General features: G+C 51.4%; 1 protein-coding gene across 3 annotated transcripts in view; it reads right to left on the minus strand.

Annotated features, from left to right (window-relative positions):
• Positions 1–6421: 6421 nt before the first annotated feature.
• Positions 6422–19159, minus strand: part of GRID2IP (Grid2 interacting protein) — a 58091-nt gene continuing 45353 nt past the window's right edge. For 2 of the 3 annotated variants that reach the window (XM_064376459.1, XM_064376460.1), the window contains 7 exons: positions 18088–18284; positions 17619–17774; positions 17397–17483; positions 16305–16434; positions 16097–16215; positions 12427–12591; positions 11200–12183 (listed from right to left, as the gene is read on the minus strand). In XM_064376459.1, coding sequence (XP_064232529.1) covers positions 12112–12183; positions 12427–12591; positions 16097–16215; positions 16305–16434; positions 17397–17483; positions 17619–17774; positions 18088–18284 — 926 coding nt within the window. In that variant the 3' untranslated portion in view covers positions 11200–12111. Of the gene's footprint in view, positions 12184–12426; positions 12592–16096; positions 16216–16304; positions 16435–17396; positions 17484–17618; positions 17775–18087; positions 18285–19159 lie in introns of all 3 variants that reach the window. The other variant, XM_064376461.1, reaches the window with a different exon arrangement.

Consider the following 19159-nt stretch of genomic DNA (forward strand, 5'->3'; position numbering starts at 1 on the left):
TGAGAGGCCAAAGCAGGAGGATCCTTCAATCCCAGGAGTTTGAGACCAGCCTGGGCAACCCAATGAGACCCCAGTCTCTACAATTTTTTGTTTTTTTAATTAGGTGGGCGCGGTGGCTCACGCCTGTAATCCCAGCACTTTGGGAGGCTGAGGCGAGCGGATGACGAGGTCAGGAGAACGAGACTATCCTGGCCCACATGGTGAAACCCCATCTCTACTAAAAATACAAAAATTAGCCAGGCATGGTGACAGGAGGCTGTAGTCCCAGCTACTTGGAAGGCTGAGGCAGGAGAATCGTTTGAACCTAGGAGGCGGAGGTTGAAGAGCCGAGATCATGCCACTGCACTCCAGCCCGGCGACAGAGCAAGACTTCATCTAACAAAACAAAACAAACAAAACAAAACAAAACAAAATAGAGGCTGATGTGGGAGGATCACTTGTGCCCAGGGACCAAAGGTTGCAGTGAGCCGAGATTGGACCACTGCACTCCAGCCTAGGCAACAGAGTGAGACCCTGTCAAAAAAAAAAAAAAAAAAAGCAGTGGAGGAAAGTGTTAAGTCCTAAAAGATAAAGCTTTTTCTTTTTGCAGTCTCCTTCTCAACTTGTGGTGTTTCTTGTTTGCTATTTAATGTCATTCTGAGTAAAGAAGAAATGGGAAATTTTAATAATGATCATAAACTTTCCCATTTGTCTTTATTTTATTTAGAAATGGAGTCTTGCTCTGTTGCCCAGGCTGGAGTGCAGTGGTGCAATCATGGCTAACTGCAGCCTTGAACTTCTGGCCTCAAGCAATCCTTCTGCCTTGGCCTCCAAAAGTGCTAGTATTATAGGCTTTAGCCACCACGTCCAGACCAGCAGTGTCAGTTTTGAATGCAAATATCAGATCATTTAACTGAGATGAAGAATCCGAGAAAGTTCACGATTCATGTTTCATGGCTTGTCCACAGAGTGTGCCTGGGGCTCGCCAGAGGAGATGGGCATAGGCCAGACCCATGAAGGTTGGAAGGAATGGATGGGGATCCATCAGGTACAGAGCTGGCTAAGACAGCACACCTTGGGCATGGGGATGCTAGATGGGCCAGTGTAGACGGTCACTTGCTCCCCTGGTACACATGAGCGTCTACACTGAACACGGAGTATGCATTTGGACTTGATGAGTGCTGCTTCCCTCTCCTGTCAATTGACGGCAAGTGCAGGGAGGTTGAGTCAGACATCATTCCTTCCTGCGAAATACCACCCCAAGCCCTGGCAGTAGGTAATCCTCGAGGGTATTGCAACCTTCATGCAAGGAACCCACTAGGTACCTGGATCAGGAGTGGGGGTAAGACTTACCTCTACCGAGTTGCCCACCAAATGCACCATGGCACCACCCACAGTGGACAGCTACCGCCATGGCGTGCCCAGAGAGGCACAGGGCATATGAGTCTGGTCTTACCCACTATAACCTGGCCTGATGCACTCTGTACCTGCACCCAGGCCCCCAGATGAACAGGGGGCAGCAGTGGTCCCTGGGCAAGGGCAGAAATGGGGAGACCGGGCTGCCAGACTGGTTCTCTGCTCAGAGAACCTATCAGAGAGGCAAGAGGTGTAACCATGTGTGTGCCCCATCATGCTCCACTGTCTCATTTGGGCTTTATTTGGAAAATGCAAATTCAAAGCTGAAATTGGCCGGGCGCGATGGCTCACACCTGTAATCCCAGCACTTTGGGAGGCCAAGACAAGCAGATCACCTGAGGTCGGGAGTTCTAGACCAGCCTGACCAACATAGAGGAACCCTGTATCTACTAAAAATACAAAATTAGCCAGGCATGGTGGTGCATGCCTGTAATCCCAGCTACTCAGGAAGCTGAGGCAGGAGAATCACTTGAAACTGGGAGGCAGAGGTTGCAGTGAGCCGAGATTTCGTCATTGCACTGCAGCCTGGGTAACAAGAGTGAATCTCTGTCTCAAAAAAAAAAAAAGAAAACTGAAATTTTCAGGACAGTGACTGCAAAAACATTAAACCTTGAGTGTGGGCCCTTTGGAGCATCGGACCCTGGGAAACTGCACTGTTCTTTCTACTAGAAGCCAGCTCTTCTCACAGATAACAAAGAACACAAAATTCAAAAATAATACTTTTTGAAAGTATAATACTTTTTCTTAAGTAAGACTTAAGAGGTAAGTCTTACCCCCACACTGGCCGGGCGCGTGGCTCACGCCTGTAATCCCAGCACTTTGGGAGGCCAAGGCGGGCGGATCACAAGGTCAGCAGTTCGAGATGAGCCTGGACAACATGGCAAAACCCTGCCTCTACTGAAAATACAAAAATTAGCCAGATGTGGTGGCGTGCACCTGTAATCCCAGCTACTCGGGAGGCGGATGCAGGAATTGCTTGAACCCGGGAGGCAGAGGTTGCAATGAGCCAAGATCATGCCATTGAACTCCAGCCTGGGCGACAGAGCCAGACTCGGTCTCGAAAAAAAAAAAATAACACTTTTATTAACTACCTCACGCACTTCTGTAACAGTCTTTCCCTACATATGTATACACATATATATACATATATGCATATATACACATACACATATATATGCATATATGCAGATCCTTATATATGATATATACACATACATATATGCATATATAATATGTATGTAGGCTAGGCGCGGTGGCTCACGCCTGTAATCCCAGCACTTTGGGAGGCCGAGGTGGGCAGATCATGAGGTCAGGAGTTCGAGACCAGCCTGAACAACGTGGCGAAACCCCATCTCTACTAAAAATACAAAAAAAATATTAGTTGGGCGTGGTGGTGTGCACCTGTAATCCCAGCTACTTAGGAGGCTGAGGTAGGAGAATCACTTGAACCCTAAAGGTAGAGGTTGCAGTGAGCCGAGATTGTACCACTGCACTCCAGCCTGGGTGACAGAGCGAGACTCTGTCTCAAAAAAAATATATATATATATGTGTGTGTGTGTGTGTGTGTGTATGTATGTATATGTATGCACATATATAATACATGTACATATATATATGTGTGTGTATTTTTTGTTGTTGTTGATGATGTTAAATTGAGACACGGTCTTCCTCTGTTGCCCAGGCTGAAGTGCAGTGGCGCAATCATGGCTTACTGAAGCCTCAAACTTCTGGCCTCAAGTGATCCTCCCACCTTCACCTCCCAAAGTGCTGGGATTACAGATGCACACCACTGTGCCTCACTTTTTCTTACACTTTTGTCACTGTACACTCTTTGATTGCCTTTTCATATTTTCTATAGCAAGTGTGGTACTTTTTGGATTTGTAATATTAGTTAACCGGATTGTTAGCACTCCTTGTATTTAATGGTTTAGTGCTTTTGGATATGACACTTCCCTTGAAAGGCAGCTTAATTCTCCTTCCCTTCAATATGGGATGGACTCAGTGACTTTTTTTTTGAGACAGGGTCTTGGTCCATCACCCAGACTACAGTACAGTGGCTTGATTATAGCTCACTGCAGCCTCAGCGTCCTGGGCTCCAGTGATCCTCCCACCTCAGCCTCCTGAGAAGACAGGACAACAGGTGTATGTTGTCCAGTTGGCCAACTTCACATGGCCAGTGACTCACTTCTTTTTTATTTTTTATTATTTTTGAGACAGAGTCTCACTCTGTTGCCCAGGCTGGAGTGCAGTTGCATGATCTCAGCTCACTGCAACCTCTGCCTCCTGAGTCCAAATGATTCTCCTGCCTCAGCCTCCTGAGTAACTAGTAATTAGTTTTATTAATGAATAAGCATCAGACTAGACTGTGATAATGAGCATCACAGGCAGTCCACCAAAGTGATACCAAAGACAAAAAACACCAGGCAGGGCACAGTGGCTCATACCTGGTATCCCAGCACTTTGGGAGGCCAAGGCAGTTGGATCACTTGAGGTCAGGGGTTCAAGACCAGCCTGGCTGACATGGTGAAACCCTGTCTCCACTAAAAAAAAATATAACTGGGCATGGTAGTGTACACCTATAATCCCAGTTACTTGGGAGGCTGAGGCAGGAGAATTGCTTGAGCCCGGGAAGCAGAGGTTGCAGTGAATAGAGATCATGCCAGTGCACTCCAGTCTGGGCAACTGAACGAGACTCTGTCTCAAAACAAACAAACAAACAAACAAACAAACAAACAAAACAGAACACTTTTTTTTTTCTCTGAGATAGAATCTGGCTCTGTTGCCTAGGCTGGAGTGCAGTGTCAGGATCTAGGCTCACTGCAACCTCTCCCTTCTGAGTTCAAGTGATTATCTGCCTCAGCCTCCCGAGTAGCTGTGATTACAGGTGCCTGCCACCACACCTGGCTTTTTTTGTTGTTGTTGTTGAGGGATGGAGTCTTGCTCTGTCCCCGTGATCTCGGCTGATTGCAACCTCTGCCTCCTGGGTTCAAGCAATTCTCCTGCCTCTGCCTCCTGAGTAGCTGAGACTACAGGCATGAGCCACCACGCCCAGCTAATTTCTGTATTTTTAGTAGAGATGAGGTTTCGCCATGTTGGCCAGGATGGTCTCCATCTCTTGACCTCATGATCCGCCTGCCTCAGCCTCCCAAAGTGCTGGGATTACCAGTATGAGCCACCACGCCCAGTCCAATTTTTGAATTTTTAGTAGAGACAGGGTTTCACCATCTTGGCCAGGCTGATCTTGAACTCCTAACCTCGTGCTTCACCCACCTTGGCCTCCCAAAGTGCTGGGCATGAGACGCCGCGCCTGGCAGAACACCCTTTTATATAAGAAGGTAGATACAGTCCACTACATACCAATCAATAGTCTTTACCCCCCCAAAAAAAGAAAACTTATCCTATCTTTTTTTGTTTGTTTTGTTTTTGTTTTGTTTTATTTTTACTTTTTGCTGGGATTACAGGCACACATCACCACGCCGAGCTAATTTTTTTTATGGTTTTAGTAGAGATGGGATTTCATCATGTTGGTCAGGCTGGTCTTGAACTCCTGACCTCAAATGGTCCACCGACCTTGGCCTCCCAAAGGACTGGGATTATGGTGTGAGCCACCGCACCCACCCAGATTTTTTTTTTAAATAGTTTTATTTAATAGTTGAACCATCAGTGGTTAGTTCCGATCCACATTGCCTGTCTGTAGATTTGTGAAAGTGGTAACAGGTATGTAGGTAACCAAAGCATAGAGTTTGTTTGGTGACTCTTCATCCTCGTTACTTTTTCTGGACAATTGTACACGGATATGGTATGGGACATTCCTTATTCCTTTGGCGCAGACAGCTTTTTTGGGTCTGGCATTAATGCACCCATCTGGAGTCCCCATCTCCTTCATAGCAAATTTCTGGATCTCTTTGTGTGCCTGAGGGGTACTTCTTGAAGCCCACTCCATGGATGTGCTGGTGTATCCTGGGGTCACCGCCTCATTGATGGTGGAACGACCCTTCTTTTTGCCACCCTTCTTTGCAGAAGCCATTCTGCCAAACCCCAGTTGGAAAAGGTGGCATCAAATTTCAGCATGAGGTTTGGAGGCTACAAACATCCAAACCATAGCACCCAGTAAAACTCTTTCTTAGGAACATGGGTAATAGGGCGGGCGCAGTGGCTCACGCCTGTAATCCCAGCACTTTGGGAGGCCAAGGCAGGCGGATCATGAGGTCAGGAGATCAAGACCATCCTGGCTAACACGGTGAAACCCCGTCTCTACTAAAAATACAAAAAATTAGCTGGGCGTGGTGGTATGCGCTTGTAGTCCCAGCTACTCGGGAGGCAGGAGAATTGCTTGAGCCCGGGAGGTAGAGGTTGCAGTGAGCTGAGATCGCACCACTGCACTCCAGCCTGGGAGACAGAACGAGACTCCGTCTCAAAAAAAAAAAGAACATGGGTAATAGGGCCAGGTGTGGTGGTTCACACCTGTAATCCCAGCACATTGGAAGCCTGACTCAGTGAGCTGAGATCGCACAACTGCACTCCAGTCTGGGTGGAGACTCTGTCTCAATTGAAAAAAAAAAAAAAGAAAGAAAAGAAAAGGGGAAGGAGAGGGCAGTAGCTGCTGAGGTCTAGAACTGTCCAGCATGCTGCGTGGACAGCAGTGGGAGGGGATATTTACAGGTGAAGGGGAAAGAGCTAGTTGAGAGTGATTTGTGGTCACTGATGGGCTGAGAGCTTAGGAAGGCAGGTGCCCAGGATAGACAGTGAATTAGCTCTGAATTGGAGGAGTGGGGAAGGAGACCTGGATGCCCTGTGATGAGGATGGGAGCAAATGCATACAAGTTTATACAAGAGGCACAGGTGGGAGAATCCTATCTGATAGAATCTTTTTTTTTTTTTTTTTTTTGAGACGGAATCTCGCTCTGTCTCCCAGGCTGGAGTGCAACGGCGCAATCTCAGCTCACTGCAACCTCTGCCTCCTGGGTTCAAGTGATTCTCTTGCCTCAGCCTCCTGAGTAGCTGGGATTACAGGCCCCCACCACTATGCCCAACTAATTTTTTGTATTTTTAGTAGAGACAGGGTTTCTTCACGTTGGCCAGGCTGGTCTCGAACTCCTGACCTCAGTGATCCACCCGCTTTGGCCTCCCAAAGTGCTGGGATTACAGGCATAAGCCACTGCCTGCTGCCTCTGCCTGACAGAATCTTTTCTCTGTGAAGCATCATCAGCTCATGCAGAGATCTTGGAGGCCTCCTGGAGACTAGGACTATTATATCTTTGGCACCTGAAAAGAGGGTGTTACAGATTGAATTGTATCACTCTCTCCCAACAACCAAATCCATATGTGGAAGTCCTACCCCCCAATATCTTAGAATGTGAATGTATTTGGAGAGGTAATTAAGGTTAAATGGGGACTTAATCCAATAGGACTGGTTTCCTTATACGAAGAGGCAGAAGCCTGGACAACATAGCGAGACCCCATATCTACAAAAGTAAAAAAAAAAAAAAATAACCAAGCATGGCGTTACATGCCTGTGGTCCCAGCTACTCAGGAGGCTGAGGTGAGAGGATCGCTTGAGCCCACAAGCAATCCTCCACGTGTTTGCATTACTTGGTGTTTACTGCAATCATGCAGTGAACCATGATTATACCACTGCACTTCAGCCTAGGTGACAGAGCAAGACCCTGTCTTTATGAAAAGGAAGGATGAAGAGACAGGGAAGGGAAAGGGAATGGGGAAGGGGAAGGGGAAGGAGAAAGAAGAAGGAGAAGGAGGAGGAGGAGGAAGGGGAGGAGGAGAAGGGAAGGAAGAAGAAGAAAAAGAAGAGAGGAGGAAGAAGAGGAGGAGAAGGGTAAGAAGGAGAAGGAGGAGGGGAAGGAGAAAGAAGAGGAGGAAGAAGAAAAGGAGGAGGAAGGTAGAAGAAGGAAGAAGGAAAGAAGGAGGAGGAGGGAAGAAGAGAGGAGGAGGATGGGAGACAGGAGGAGGAGGACGACGAGGGGGAAGAAGAAGAAGCAGAAGAAGAAGGAGGAGGAGGAAGAAAGGAAGGAAGGAGAAGAAGGAGGAAGAAGAGGGGAAGAAAGAGAAGAAGGAGCAGGAGGAGGGAAGGAAGGAGGAGGAGGAGGAAGAAGAAGAAGACAAGGAGGAGGAGGTGGAGAAGGAATGCCAGGGAGAAAAGACCAAGTGAGGACACAGGTAGAAAGCTTGTCTGCAAGCCGAGGAGGACAGCCTCCAGAGAAACCCAACCTGCTGACAGTTTGATCTTAGACTTTCAACCCCCAAAACTGTGGGAAAACTCATTTCTTCTGTTTAAGCTGCTCAGTCTATGGTATTTTATCACAGCAGCCCTAGCAAACAAATAGAGGGAGGAACAGGAAGACAGAAAAGAAGTAAGGATTTTGTGTTGAAATCCCCAGCATCTGTGGCCCTTAGAGCCTTAGAATGCATATGTGTGTGTATGTATATAGGCTATTTCCACTCAGAGGATGGGACTTTTGGATTTAGACAGACTTCAGTTTTAGATCCAGCAAGTTATATAACCTTCTTGAGTTTTAGAGTTTTATTTGCAAAAAGGAGATAACAAAACCTGCCTTGGAGGGTTTTTGTGAAAGTAAAATGAAATGAAATCCATGAAAACACTGAGCACACTAACTAATAAACATTAACTGATATTACTATCTGGAAAGGTGGTGTATAATTAGGCTACATTATTTTGTTAGTATTATTGGAGATAAATGAATTCCTGAGGCATAAGTGCCTGCATTCACACCTTGTCATCTGGTAAGGATGACATCCTAGGGGGTCGGGTGGATATGGTACAGACATTGACTCACCTACAGGGCTTTGCACTGACTCTGGGGTAAAACCACCATAAAACATAACCCCAGGTAACCAAATTCAGAGAGGCTGCTTTCTAAGATGTTTGTACCCAGCAGTGCCCCTGGCATAAAGCAGGCAATTAAAAAGCATTGGCCAATGTGTGTATGAAGGAAGAGTGCTCATTGAGCGTGTTAAAAAGACTGAATATTTATCAGCATCTGTTAATGGGTCTGTTAGTCAACCCTTTCAGGGTTGTAAGTAATAGCAACCATTCAAACCAGCCTAAGCCAGGAAATTTAAATACATTAAAAATTTTTTTAATGGAAGGGGAATCTGTTGGTTTGAAGACTGACAAGTCCAGTGTGTGCTTCAGGTATGGCTGGATCCAGGGACGGTGGGCTGCATATAGCAATCTCTCCTGTTTTTCTCTCCTGTACTAGCTTTATATCCAGGCAGGTGCCCTTCATGTGGTGGTCTTGGCAGCCCCTCCTGACTCCTAGGTTCTATACACCCAGATATTCCAGAGCAAAGGGAATCTCTTTCTTTTTTTTTTTTTTTTTTTTTGAGACAGAGTTTCACTCCTGTTGCCCACAATGGAGTGCAATGGTGTGATCTCAGCTCACCACAACCTCTGCCTCCTGGGTTCAAGTGATTCTCCTGCCTCAGCCTCCCATGTAGCTGGGATTACAGGCCCCCACCCCCACCCCCGGCTAATTTTGTATTTTTAGTAGAAACAGGGTTTCTCTCTTGGTCAGGCTGGTCTTGAACTCTCGACCTCAGGTGATCCGCCTGCCGTGGCCTCCCAAAGTGCTGGGATTACAGGCGTGAGCCGCTGTACCCGGCCTGGGGAATCTCTTTTTCGAACAGTGCCAGCTGGAGGCTTGGACTGACTCTGAGCCATGCAGCCAGAGTCACAGGATCATCCTTATCCAATCACCCCAGCTCCAGGGCCTAGGAGTAGGGGAGGAATAATTTCTCAGAGGAGAAACTGGAAGCTTTCCCAGCAGAAGGGCGAGACTGGTTGCCAGGCAGGCACAGACCACACTGCCCACTGGACTAAGTATCTATTTTATTTATTTATGTATTATTATTATTATTTTTTGAGACAGAGTCTCCCTCTGTCACCCAGGCTGGAGTTCAGTGGCACAGTCTTGGCACACTGCAACCTCCAACTCCCAGGTTCAAGCAATTCTTGTGCCTCAGCCTCCTGAGTAGCTGGGATTACAGGTGCACACAACCACACCTGGCTAATTTTTGTATTTTTAGTAGGGATAGGGTTTCACCATGTTGGCCAGGCTGGTCTCAAACTCCTGAACTCAAGTGATCTGCCTACCTCGGCCTCCCAAAGTGCTGGGATTACAGGCGTGAGCCACTTCACCCAGCCTGCACTAAGTAACTGGATAGAAGTCATGTAATTCCTGGGTGACCAGGTAAGACAGACAGAAGCATGCCACCTGGTGGGTACATGGGGATGGGGAACCAGAGCTGTGCTGGGTCCAGGCAACACCATGGCCATTGGGAATTTTAAGGAGGCTGGAACCTGCACCCTGGCCAAGAAGGCATGTAGTAGATTAATTGCAAAAATGGCCCTGATTTTCCATCTATCCCTGAATTGTACCCTGTGTGGAGTGGCTTTGCGACATCATCCAGTAGAGCCTGTTTCCCTTCCCCTAGAATCGGGGCTGGCCTTGTCATTTGGAAGGACAACAGACTGTGGCAGAAGGCACAGTATACCAGCTCTGAGCCTCAGCCTCAAGCCATCTTCTGTGCCTTGGCTTGTTCATCCTCTTTGACTCACCCCCATGAAAAAAATCCTGGCTATTTGGGTGCAAAATGAGAGACCCCTCAGGGCTTTCACAGCTTTTCCAGCCAAAGGCGCCAGACACAAGATTGCTTGGTGTGATTACCAAAGCTGCCTAGCTGACTCACAGCTGGCTGAGGATGCAGAGGCTAGCTCAGATCAGAGTCGGGACCCATAGACTTGTGAGCAGTAAGTGATTGCTGTTTGAAGCTAGTGAGTTTTGGGACAGTTTGTTATACAGCGTTGTTTTAGCAAACAGATAACCAATACAAGGCATGTGAGGGAGAAAACCTAGCAGGTGCTTGGCCTGCCACACTGTGCAATCAAGAGATTAGGTCTCCTGGAAGGGACACGTGTTTCTAACTTGCAGGAAAACGTCATATGGGCTAACCAGGCCTGAAGATCAAGTCTGTTGGAATCTATAATCTCTACAGATCTCATGCAGGTTTTTTTTTTTTTTTTTTTTTTTTTTCAGATGGAGTCTCAGTCTGTCACTCAGGCTGGAGTGCAGTAGTGGGATCTTGGCCCACTGCAACCTCCGCCCTACCCCCGGGGGTTCAAGCAATTCTTCTGCCTCATTCTCCCAAGTAGCTGGGATTACAGGCGTGTGCCACCATGCCCGACTAATTTTTTGTATTTTTAGTAGACACGGAGTTTCACTATGTTGATCAGGCTGGTCTTGAACTCCTGACCTGAGGTGATCCACCCACCTCGGCCTCCCAAAGTGCTGGGATTACAGGTATGAGCCACCTCGCCTGGCTTGTAGAGGTTTTAACTGACCTCCTGACATGTTTCTCAGAGGCACAGGCACTGCAAACTTTTGAAAACGATTCTGCTTGAGCTGCTGGGGAGACATGAATCCCACTAGCCACATCCCCCTTGCAGTATATATTTTGGTTTTGATGCTTTTGTATAGTGGCTGTGTGCAAGGAACAAAAAAAGATGGTTTCAAAAAGGGGCCTGGGGAACTAGGAAGAACTGAACAGGTCCCCAGTATTGCCCAGGTGCAATGTAAGCCATTTGATTGCAGCGGGAGAAAAATAATCCAAGAAACAGGATTAAAGCCCATTTCAGACTTTTCCGGGGGAAAAAAAAGAAAGGTGTAATGGGGGAAGCTGTCTGGTGCAAGGATCTGCCAATCAGAGAATTAAAAACAGGTGAAACAGGTCCCACACCCTCCCTCCCTGCCCACCACGCCACCTGCTCCTGCTCCTGGCATCCAGGTAACTCCTGCCGTATGCCTAGGCACATGTAAGTGACCACTTGGGTTCCAAATACATCCCAGATTGTGTCATCTGCCCCCAAACCTGCCCTGGTCTCATGACTTGCTCCAGGGAACATCACCACCCGTTTGGGTGTGAAGTCTGGCAGTCGGCCACCAGATCCTGCTCACCTCTCGCCTCAACACCTCCCCATTCTGTCTGCTCTACCTTGACCATGCCTATTCCCCCCCAGGCTCCCCACTTTCAATCGGGCCACCTCTGTAGAAGGTGTCCACCTTCTACAGAGGTTTCACATCCACTGCATGAAACCTCAATTCTGCAGTCTGACATAGGGGGTCTTCCTCCTCCAGTCCCTCCTTCCCTGCGTCTCTCCCCGGCCTCTCTCTTCCTGTGCCTCTGCAACCAGCTCCCAAGGCCCAGGCTGGGCGTGCACATCCCCAGGGCCCCTCTATGTTGGGCTCTCCACCCTTTTATGCCCGCCTGCAGGGTGGTACTCCAGGGTGTTGGCCCTCTCACAGGAATCTACTAGGAGCAGGATCAGAAAGACGGTCTGCATGTCCTAGGAATGTGGCCACTTTGTAATCCACACTCCAGGCCCCCCGAGAGCCTGGGAGCAAGGCGGGAAGTGGACCCAGGAAGCCGATGGGCACAGTCCTCCCAGTGCAGGCACACTCAGAGCCCACTCCTAGGGCATCTGGCCCCGGGCCTGGGGGTGGGAACAAGGGCTGGCAGAGGAAGGCCTGGCCACAGCTCGTTGGCTGAGGTAGCTGCAGGAGAGGCTGAAGGTATGCTCAGAGCCTGGGGCGCAGCGGCCCTGAACCTCAGCAGTATCTGGGCCGCCCTCTTGGCCTCCATCTCCCTGCTCAGGCCACAGAGGATGCGGTGTGGCCACTGTCACCAGGCCAGGGGTGAAACCATCCCGGAGCTGCGTGGGCCCTCCCCGGCCTGCAGGTCACTCAGCGCTCGCTGGGGAGGGGAAACACAGGAGTAGGGGGTGGTCAGTGTTCCCAGGAGCCTGTGACACCTTCCCTGCCTCTTCCTACCCTAGACAGCCAGCACTGAGGCTGCAACCCACCCCATCAGGGGATTAGGGAGACATGTTGCTCGCTGGGCACCCTCTTCCAGCCCTGGCCTTGTTGAGGATCCCTTCATTTGGCCTCTGGCTCCCACCTCTCCAAAAGGGACCCTCAGGTCTCCACCAGGGCTCACCTCGAATTTGCTCATGAACTCTGCGAAGATGCCGAAGAAAGCCTCGGAGGTGGTGGCCTTGGAATCCTCCCCGAAGAAGGCCAGCGCCTTGCCCAGCTCCTCCATGGCCTCGCGCTGCAGCCCGTCCAGCACCCGAAGCGCCGGCTGGGCCGTTTCCAGGAAGGACTGACAGGCCTGGGTTAAGGAAATAGCTAGCCCGCCGGTGCCCTCGGGGTCTTGGGTGGTAGCCCCAGACAGACAGGCCCCTAGCTGCCCCACTCCCACTTAGCCTAAGTCCTTCCAAGGCCAGGCCCTGTGTCCAATGGGGAACAGGGCCCTGTTCAGGGACTCCAGTCCCACTGGCCACTAAGCTCATCCTGCAACTGGCTGCAGCCAGTCCAGCCTCAGGCCTTTCACCCCTGCTCTTTCTGCAGGCTCTCTCTTCCCTGGGTCTCTGATCAGAGGCTTTCACCGCCACCTTCTTCCCCAACTACCCACTTACAGTCCCTCTGTCACCTGTCACTCTCTAGGTCTTACTTTTTTTTTTGAGCCTGAGTCTTATTCTGTGGCTCAGGCTGTAGTGCAGTGGCATGTTCACGGCTTACAGGTCATTGCAGCCTCTACCTCCCAGGCTCAAGTGATCCTCCCACCTCAGCCTCCCGAGTAGCTGGGATCAGAGGCTCACACCACCATACCCAGCTAATTTTTTTATTTTTAAAATAGAGATTGGGTCTATGTTGCCCAGGGTGGTCTCGAACTCCTGGGCTCAAGTGATCCTCTCACCTTGGCCTCCCAAAGTGCTGGGATTACAGGCACGAGCCACGGCACCTGGCCTTAGGCCTTACCCTCTTTTCTAGCGCATTTGTCGTGATCTGAAATTGTTCACAAGTTCATTTCCTACTGCCTAAGTGCAAGCTTGTTCCCTGCATACAACTCCAGCGCTCAGAATAGCATCTGATACATGCTCAGTCCTGCAAAAAGATTCAGTGGCTGAATTGTCATTGTTTTTTCAGCACTTAAAACTGTGCCAAGCTTTGTTCCAAGCTTGTTGAATCGTAACATCTCTACCAGGTAGATTATCTCTATTTTACATGCGAACAAATTAAAGCACAGAGGACTTCAGCCACTGGCCCAAGATCACACAGTAAGCACTGTGGTGCCTGAGCCATGGTTGAACCCACTAGCGTCATAATCAATTAATGACCACTGTGGTAGGGGTTTTCAGGACCTCTCTTTTTCCTGATGAGGAAACTGGGCTCAGAGAGGGTAAGTGACTTGCCCAAAGTCCCACAGCAGGCAAGCAAATGAGTCAGGACTTGGGCCTATGCCTGCCTGATATGCCAGGTCAATTTCCTTTGCAGAGGCTGCCTTTAATTAATTAATTAATGTTATGTATTTATTTATTTTGAGACTGAGTCTGGCTCTGTTGCCCAGGCTGGAGTGCAGTGGCATCTTGGTTCACCTCCCACCGGGAGGTGGAGACCTCCCGGGTTCAAGTGATTCTCCTGCCTCAGCCTCTGGAGTAGCTGGGATTACAGGCACATGGCACCATGCCCAGATAATTTTTGTATTTTTAGTAGAGATGGGGTTTCACCATGTTGGCCAGGCTGGTCTTGAACTCCCGACCTCAGGTGATCTGCCCTCCTTGGCCTCCCAAAATGCTGGAATTACAGGCGTGAGCCACCACGCCTGGCCTGCCTTCATTTTATATTTGAGACAGCTACTCTGTCACCCAGTTAGAGTGCAGTGGTGTGATCATACCTCACTGCAACCTTGAACTCCTGGGCTCAAGTGATCCTCTAGCCTCAGCCTCTCAAGTAGCTGGGACTCCAGGCATGCACCATCATGCTGGGCTCATTTTCAAATTCTTTTCTTGTTTTTAAGACACAGTCTCCCTGTCACCCAGACTGGAGTGCAGTGGCGCAATCTCGATCACTGCAACTCCCATCTCCCAGGTTCAAGCAATTCTCATGCCTCAACCTCTGGAGTAGCTGGCACTACAGGGGGGCACTAACACATCCAGCTAATTTTTGCATTTTTAATAGAGACAAGGTTTCATCATGTTGGCCAGGCTGGTCTCAAACTCCTGACCTCAGATCATCCACCCACCTCGGCCTCCCAAAGTGCTGGGATTACAGGTGTGAGCTACCGCACCCAGCCTCATTTTCAAATTCTTTTGCAGAGACGCGGCCCTGCTATGTTGCCCAGGCTGGTCTCAGACTCCTGGTCTCAAGCAATCTCTCACCCTTGGCCTCCCAAAGTGCTGGGATTACAGGCATGAGCCACCGCGCCTGGTCCAGAGGCTATCCTTGAATGTGACCATCCATCTTCTCTCTGGGGACCTCCAAGCCCAAGGAAGCAGGCTGGTACCCCTGGACTGAGGGATGCTAGAGTGGACTAACCCTCACCTAAACAGCCTCAGTTTTCACATCTGCAAAACATGTGGGTGAAAGGAGACAGGGGTGAGAAGCACCTTGCCCAACCTGCAGAGTTTGCTTAGTGATTCTCTGTAGATCTCCTGCCTGAGAGGAAGTGGTGGCGGTGGATCTGACATCAAATTTCTACTCAGACACTCGCCGCCACCAGACCCCATGTGCTGCAATCAGAGATACATTACAGGGGCTTTCATCACCCACTGCACTGGTCACAGGCACAGCCCCGAGAGCTTTCCTCCTTACCTAGCTTCAGCCTTAGGGAAAACCCTGTGTTCCTACCAAGGGGTGTTGGAGCCAGAGAGCAGGAGCAGGGAGAAGTGCCACATGCCCTTCTTTCCTGTCTTCCCATCTGGGCTTCTGTCGCCCACTGGCCAGGCCCTGCTGGGGGGTTCAGTGAGAATGTCCCACTCTCCTGGCTGCCTTTGGCTGGTAGGGCCTGACAGGCCACTCCTTGTAATCTTGAGACTTAGCTCTGGGCTCCACCACCCCAGAGGACAGATGAGACAGTGGCTTTGGGGCACTCAGAAGAGCTCTGGCTTCAGTTACACACAAACTTGGCATAGCACTTGGATTATAAATGGTGGCTGATGCCTGTAATCCCAGTACTCTGAGAGACCGAGGCAGGTGGATCACCTGAGGTCAGGAGTTTGAGACCAGCCTGGCCAACATGGTGAAAAAAACCCGTCTCTACTAAAAATACAGAAATAAGCCGGGTGTGGTGGTGGGCGCCTGTAATCCCAGCTACTTGGGAGGCTGAGGCGGAAGAATAGCTTGAACCTGGGAGGCAGAGGCTGCAGTGAGCCAAGATCGCACAACTGCACTCCAGCCTGGGCAACAGAGCAAGGCTCTGTCTCAAAAAACAAAACAAAATAAAATAAATAACCCAGGATGGAGCCCAGCATTGCAGTTCATGCTGTAATCCCAGTACTCTGGGAGGCTGAGGCAGGCAGATCACTTAAGCCCAGGAGTTTGAGACCAGCTTGGGCAACATGGCAAAACTTTGTCTCTACTAAACATACAAAAACTAGCCAGGTGTAGCCTGGACTACAGAGTGAGATCCTGTCTCAATCAATTAACCAATCCATCAATAAACAACGCAGGATGGAGCCTCTTTCAGGACCCCTGTGTGCACAGCAGCCTGTGCCCAGAATCTCTGCTGGGAGTCAAGGTCTCCAGTGGCCCCCAGAGCCATAGTCAGTTCTACCCCACCACCCCAGGATCCAGCCTGGTGCAGGGACAGGCTGCTCAGAGGATGCCGACATGACCACTGCAAACTTGTCCTCGCTGGAGGGGGAAATGCTCTGGCAGGCGTCCTGTATCTCGCTGATAGTGCCATGGAGGTCAGCCAGGTCGCTGGTCAGGGCCCGTTGGTTCACTGTAGGGAAGAGGACAGAGGCCGCATGGGGCCACTCTCCCAGTCCAGGACAGTATGCGTTTGCCCTCCTGCTGACCCACCCAGCATACCTTTGGCAGCCAGGGGCACGGTGGGCAGGTCCTGACCAAAGCCCAGGAGTTCAGGGAAGTGCTGGCTCAGCGATTTGGCAAGGATGTGCAGGAAGGTGGACTTCCCATCCACTGTCTTGGTGGAGTTCAGCTGCAAGTGACCCCCCACATACATCCCGGTCAAGGACCCCATCAGATATGGTCACATGGGCTCAGCTTCTACTGGACTACTGTGGCATCAATGATCAATTCTTGGTATCTCTCTCTCTCTTTTTTTTTTTAAATAGCAGAGTCAGCCAGGCGCAGTGGCTCACGCCTATAATCCCAACACTTTGGGAGGCTGAAGCAGGTAGATCACAAGGTCAGGAGTTGGAGACCAGCCTGGCCAATATGGCGAAACCCCATCTCTACTAAAAATACTAAAAAGTTAGCCGGGCATGGTGGCACGCCTGTAGTCCCAGCTACTCGGGAGGCTGAGGCAAAAGAATCACTTGAACTTAGGAGGTGGAGGTTGCAGTGAGGCAAGATTGTGCCACTGCACTCTAGCCTGGGCGGACAGAGTGAGACTCCATCTCAAAAAACGCAGTTTTGCTCTGTTGCCCAGGCTAGAGTGCAATGGCTCCATCATAGCTCACTGCAGCCTCGAACTCCTAGGCTCAAGTGATCCTTCCACTTCAGCCTCCTGAGTAGCTTGGACTACAGGCATGCGTCATGCCTGGCTAATTATTTTTTGTAGAACTGGAGTCTTGCTATGTTGTCCAGGCTGGTCTCCAACTCCTGGCCTCAAGCAATCATCCCACCTTGGCCTCCCAAAGTGCTGGGATTACAGGCATGTTTCAACGAACCCAGCCCAGTCCCCAGCCTTTGACACTCCCTTTCCAACTCCCTTCCCTCACTCCATTTTCCAGATCCTGGGAGTGTGTTCCCCTACTCCACCCCAACCTTTGCTACAGTCACATCCTGGCTTCAATGCAGCCACCTTTTCCTGCTAGGGGGAAAGCCCTCCTTGGTCACGATGTCCTCTCCTGCCCTCTGCCACAACTGAGCTAGGCTTGGCATCAGCGCCTTGCTGGTAGAGCAAACCAGGCAATTGCTGCCGGCTGGCCCCCTCACCTCTGTCAGAAAGTTGATCTTGAAGCCGGTGGTTTTATTGGTTTTGGGCTGTCCGTCGTTGAGATAGTTGCCCATGGCCAACACAAACTGTGGACAAGAAGGTGGGCAGGTCCTGTCCTCACCCCAGCACCCACCCACTCTGCTGTCTGGATGGGCCTTCGGGCAGGAAGCCCAGGAGACAGAGAAGCAGGTAGGGTGCTCAGGGAGGGTATGCCCACTGACCTCCAGGATCTTGGCTAGCTTTCGGCTGTTTTTGAGCTCCAGGGAGGCCTGGCGCAAGCATTCGAGGCTGCCTCGGATCTCCTCTGTCTTCTCCTGGAGGGTGGCCTGGAAGTGGAGGCTGCGCAGGCGCGTCTTGTATTCGGGAACGGACAGCATCTGCCTCGAAGGCAGAGCCAGATTCACCCAACCCTTGCCTGGGACCCTCTGCCACACCGCAGGCTTTCGGGTGGGGGTCTGCTGGCTGCTTGGGCCCGATATTCCAGTAGGAAGAATGAGCACGACCCCTGGGGGAGCCCGCCTCCCATGTACCTTGGACCCCTGATAGGACCTGGCTATTAGAGGTGTTAAGCTGGGACTCAGAGGCCTGGGCACAATGGCGGCCCCCGAAGCGGGGCGGGACCCCAGCATCCCTGGTCACAGCGACAGCCCCGATGGAGACGGCATTAGGGCAGGGTTATGGCCGCGGCACCTGCAGGACGAACTGGTCCGGCTCGCTGAGGCGGCCGGGCGCCTCGCGGAAGGCCTGGTAGCGCTGCTCCTCGTCGGCGTCGGGCGCGAAGAGCAGCAGCTGCGCCAGATGCGCGGGCTCTAGGCGCCGGGGCTCCATGCTCATCAGCACCTGGCGCAGCTCCGCGGGACTCAGCTTCAGGTGCGCCAGGAGGATGGCTGCGGGAGGGGCGGTGCGGTGAGCTGGGCGGGGCCAGGAGGGGGCGGGGCCGGATGGGACCCTGGAAGGAGGGGGCAGGGCCAGGGCGGGGGAGAGGGCGGGTAGGGGCGGGGCCCAGGGGAGAAGGCGGGGCCTTGAGGCTGGAGGGACAAGAAACGGGGCGGGCACCAGAGGATGAGCTGAGGCGGGTCCCGGGTTGGGAGAGGACGGGCTTCAGGATTGGCCTGGGCTAAGGGTAGGAGCCTTGGAGGAAAGGAGGCGGGGCCGCTCGCTGAGCAGGAGCCTGGAGAGGGCGGGGCCCGGCAGGAAGAGGGCGGGGCTTCCAGGTTTGTCCCAGGCTACAGCGGGGAGTCTGAAGGGGTAGGGGACAAGGAAAGCGGGTACAACCGCGAGGGAGAGCTGGGGTGGGGCCTGGGCTACTGGAGGAACTCTAGATGGGTTGGGGACAACAAACAGAGCGGGGTCTGCGGGTAAACTGGGGCGGGGCCCAGGTGGAAAGAGGGCGGGGTCCTGTAGGGAGAGGGCCGGACTTCGGGATGGGCCTGGGTTACTGGGAGGAACCTGTGGAGGGGAGGAGCAAGGAAAAGGGGCGGGGCTGCTCGTTGAGCTGGGGGGTGGGCCAGGGCGGAGCTTCCAGATGGGCTTGGGCTACAGGGCGGAGACTGAAGGGAGGGGAAAAGGAACGGGGACTGGGCAGGCGAAGAGTGCCCTAGGGTGCCAGGGCAGGGGCGGGCCCAGAATAGAGACGGTCTTTCAGCGACCGATTAAAAGGTGAGGGCGGGGTTCTCGAGGCGCTAGAGCAAGAAGGTGGGTGGGTTCTCTGGGGGTCCGGCCAGGGACTAGGGCGGGGCCTGCGAAGGGGAGCGGGGAGGCT

Source organism: Aotus nancymaae, unplaced genomic scaffold, assembly GCF_030222135.1.
Source record: "Aotus nancymaae isolate 86718 unplaced genomic scaffold, 86718_ANA_hifiasm-v0.15.2.pri h1tg000015l_0, whole genome shotgun sequence".
Lineage (NCBI taxonomy): Eukaryota > Metazoa > Chordata > Mammalia > Primates > Aotidae > Aotus > Aotus nancymaae.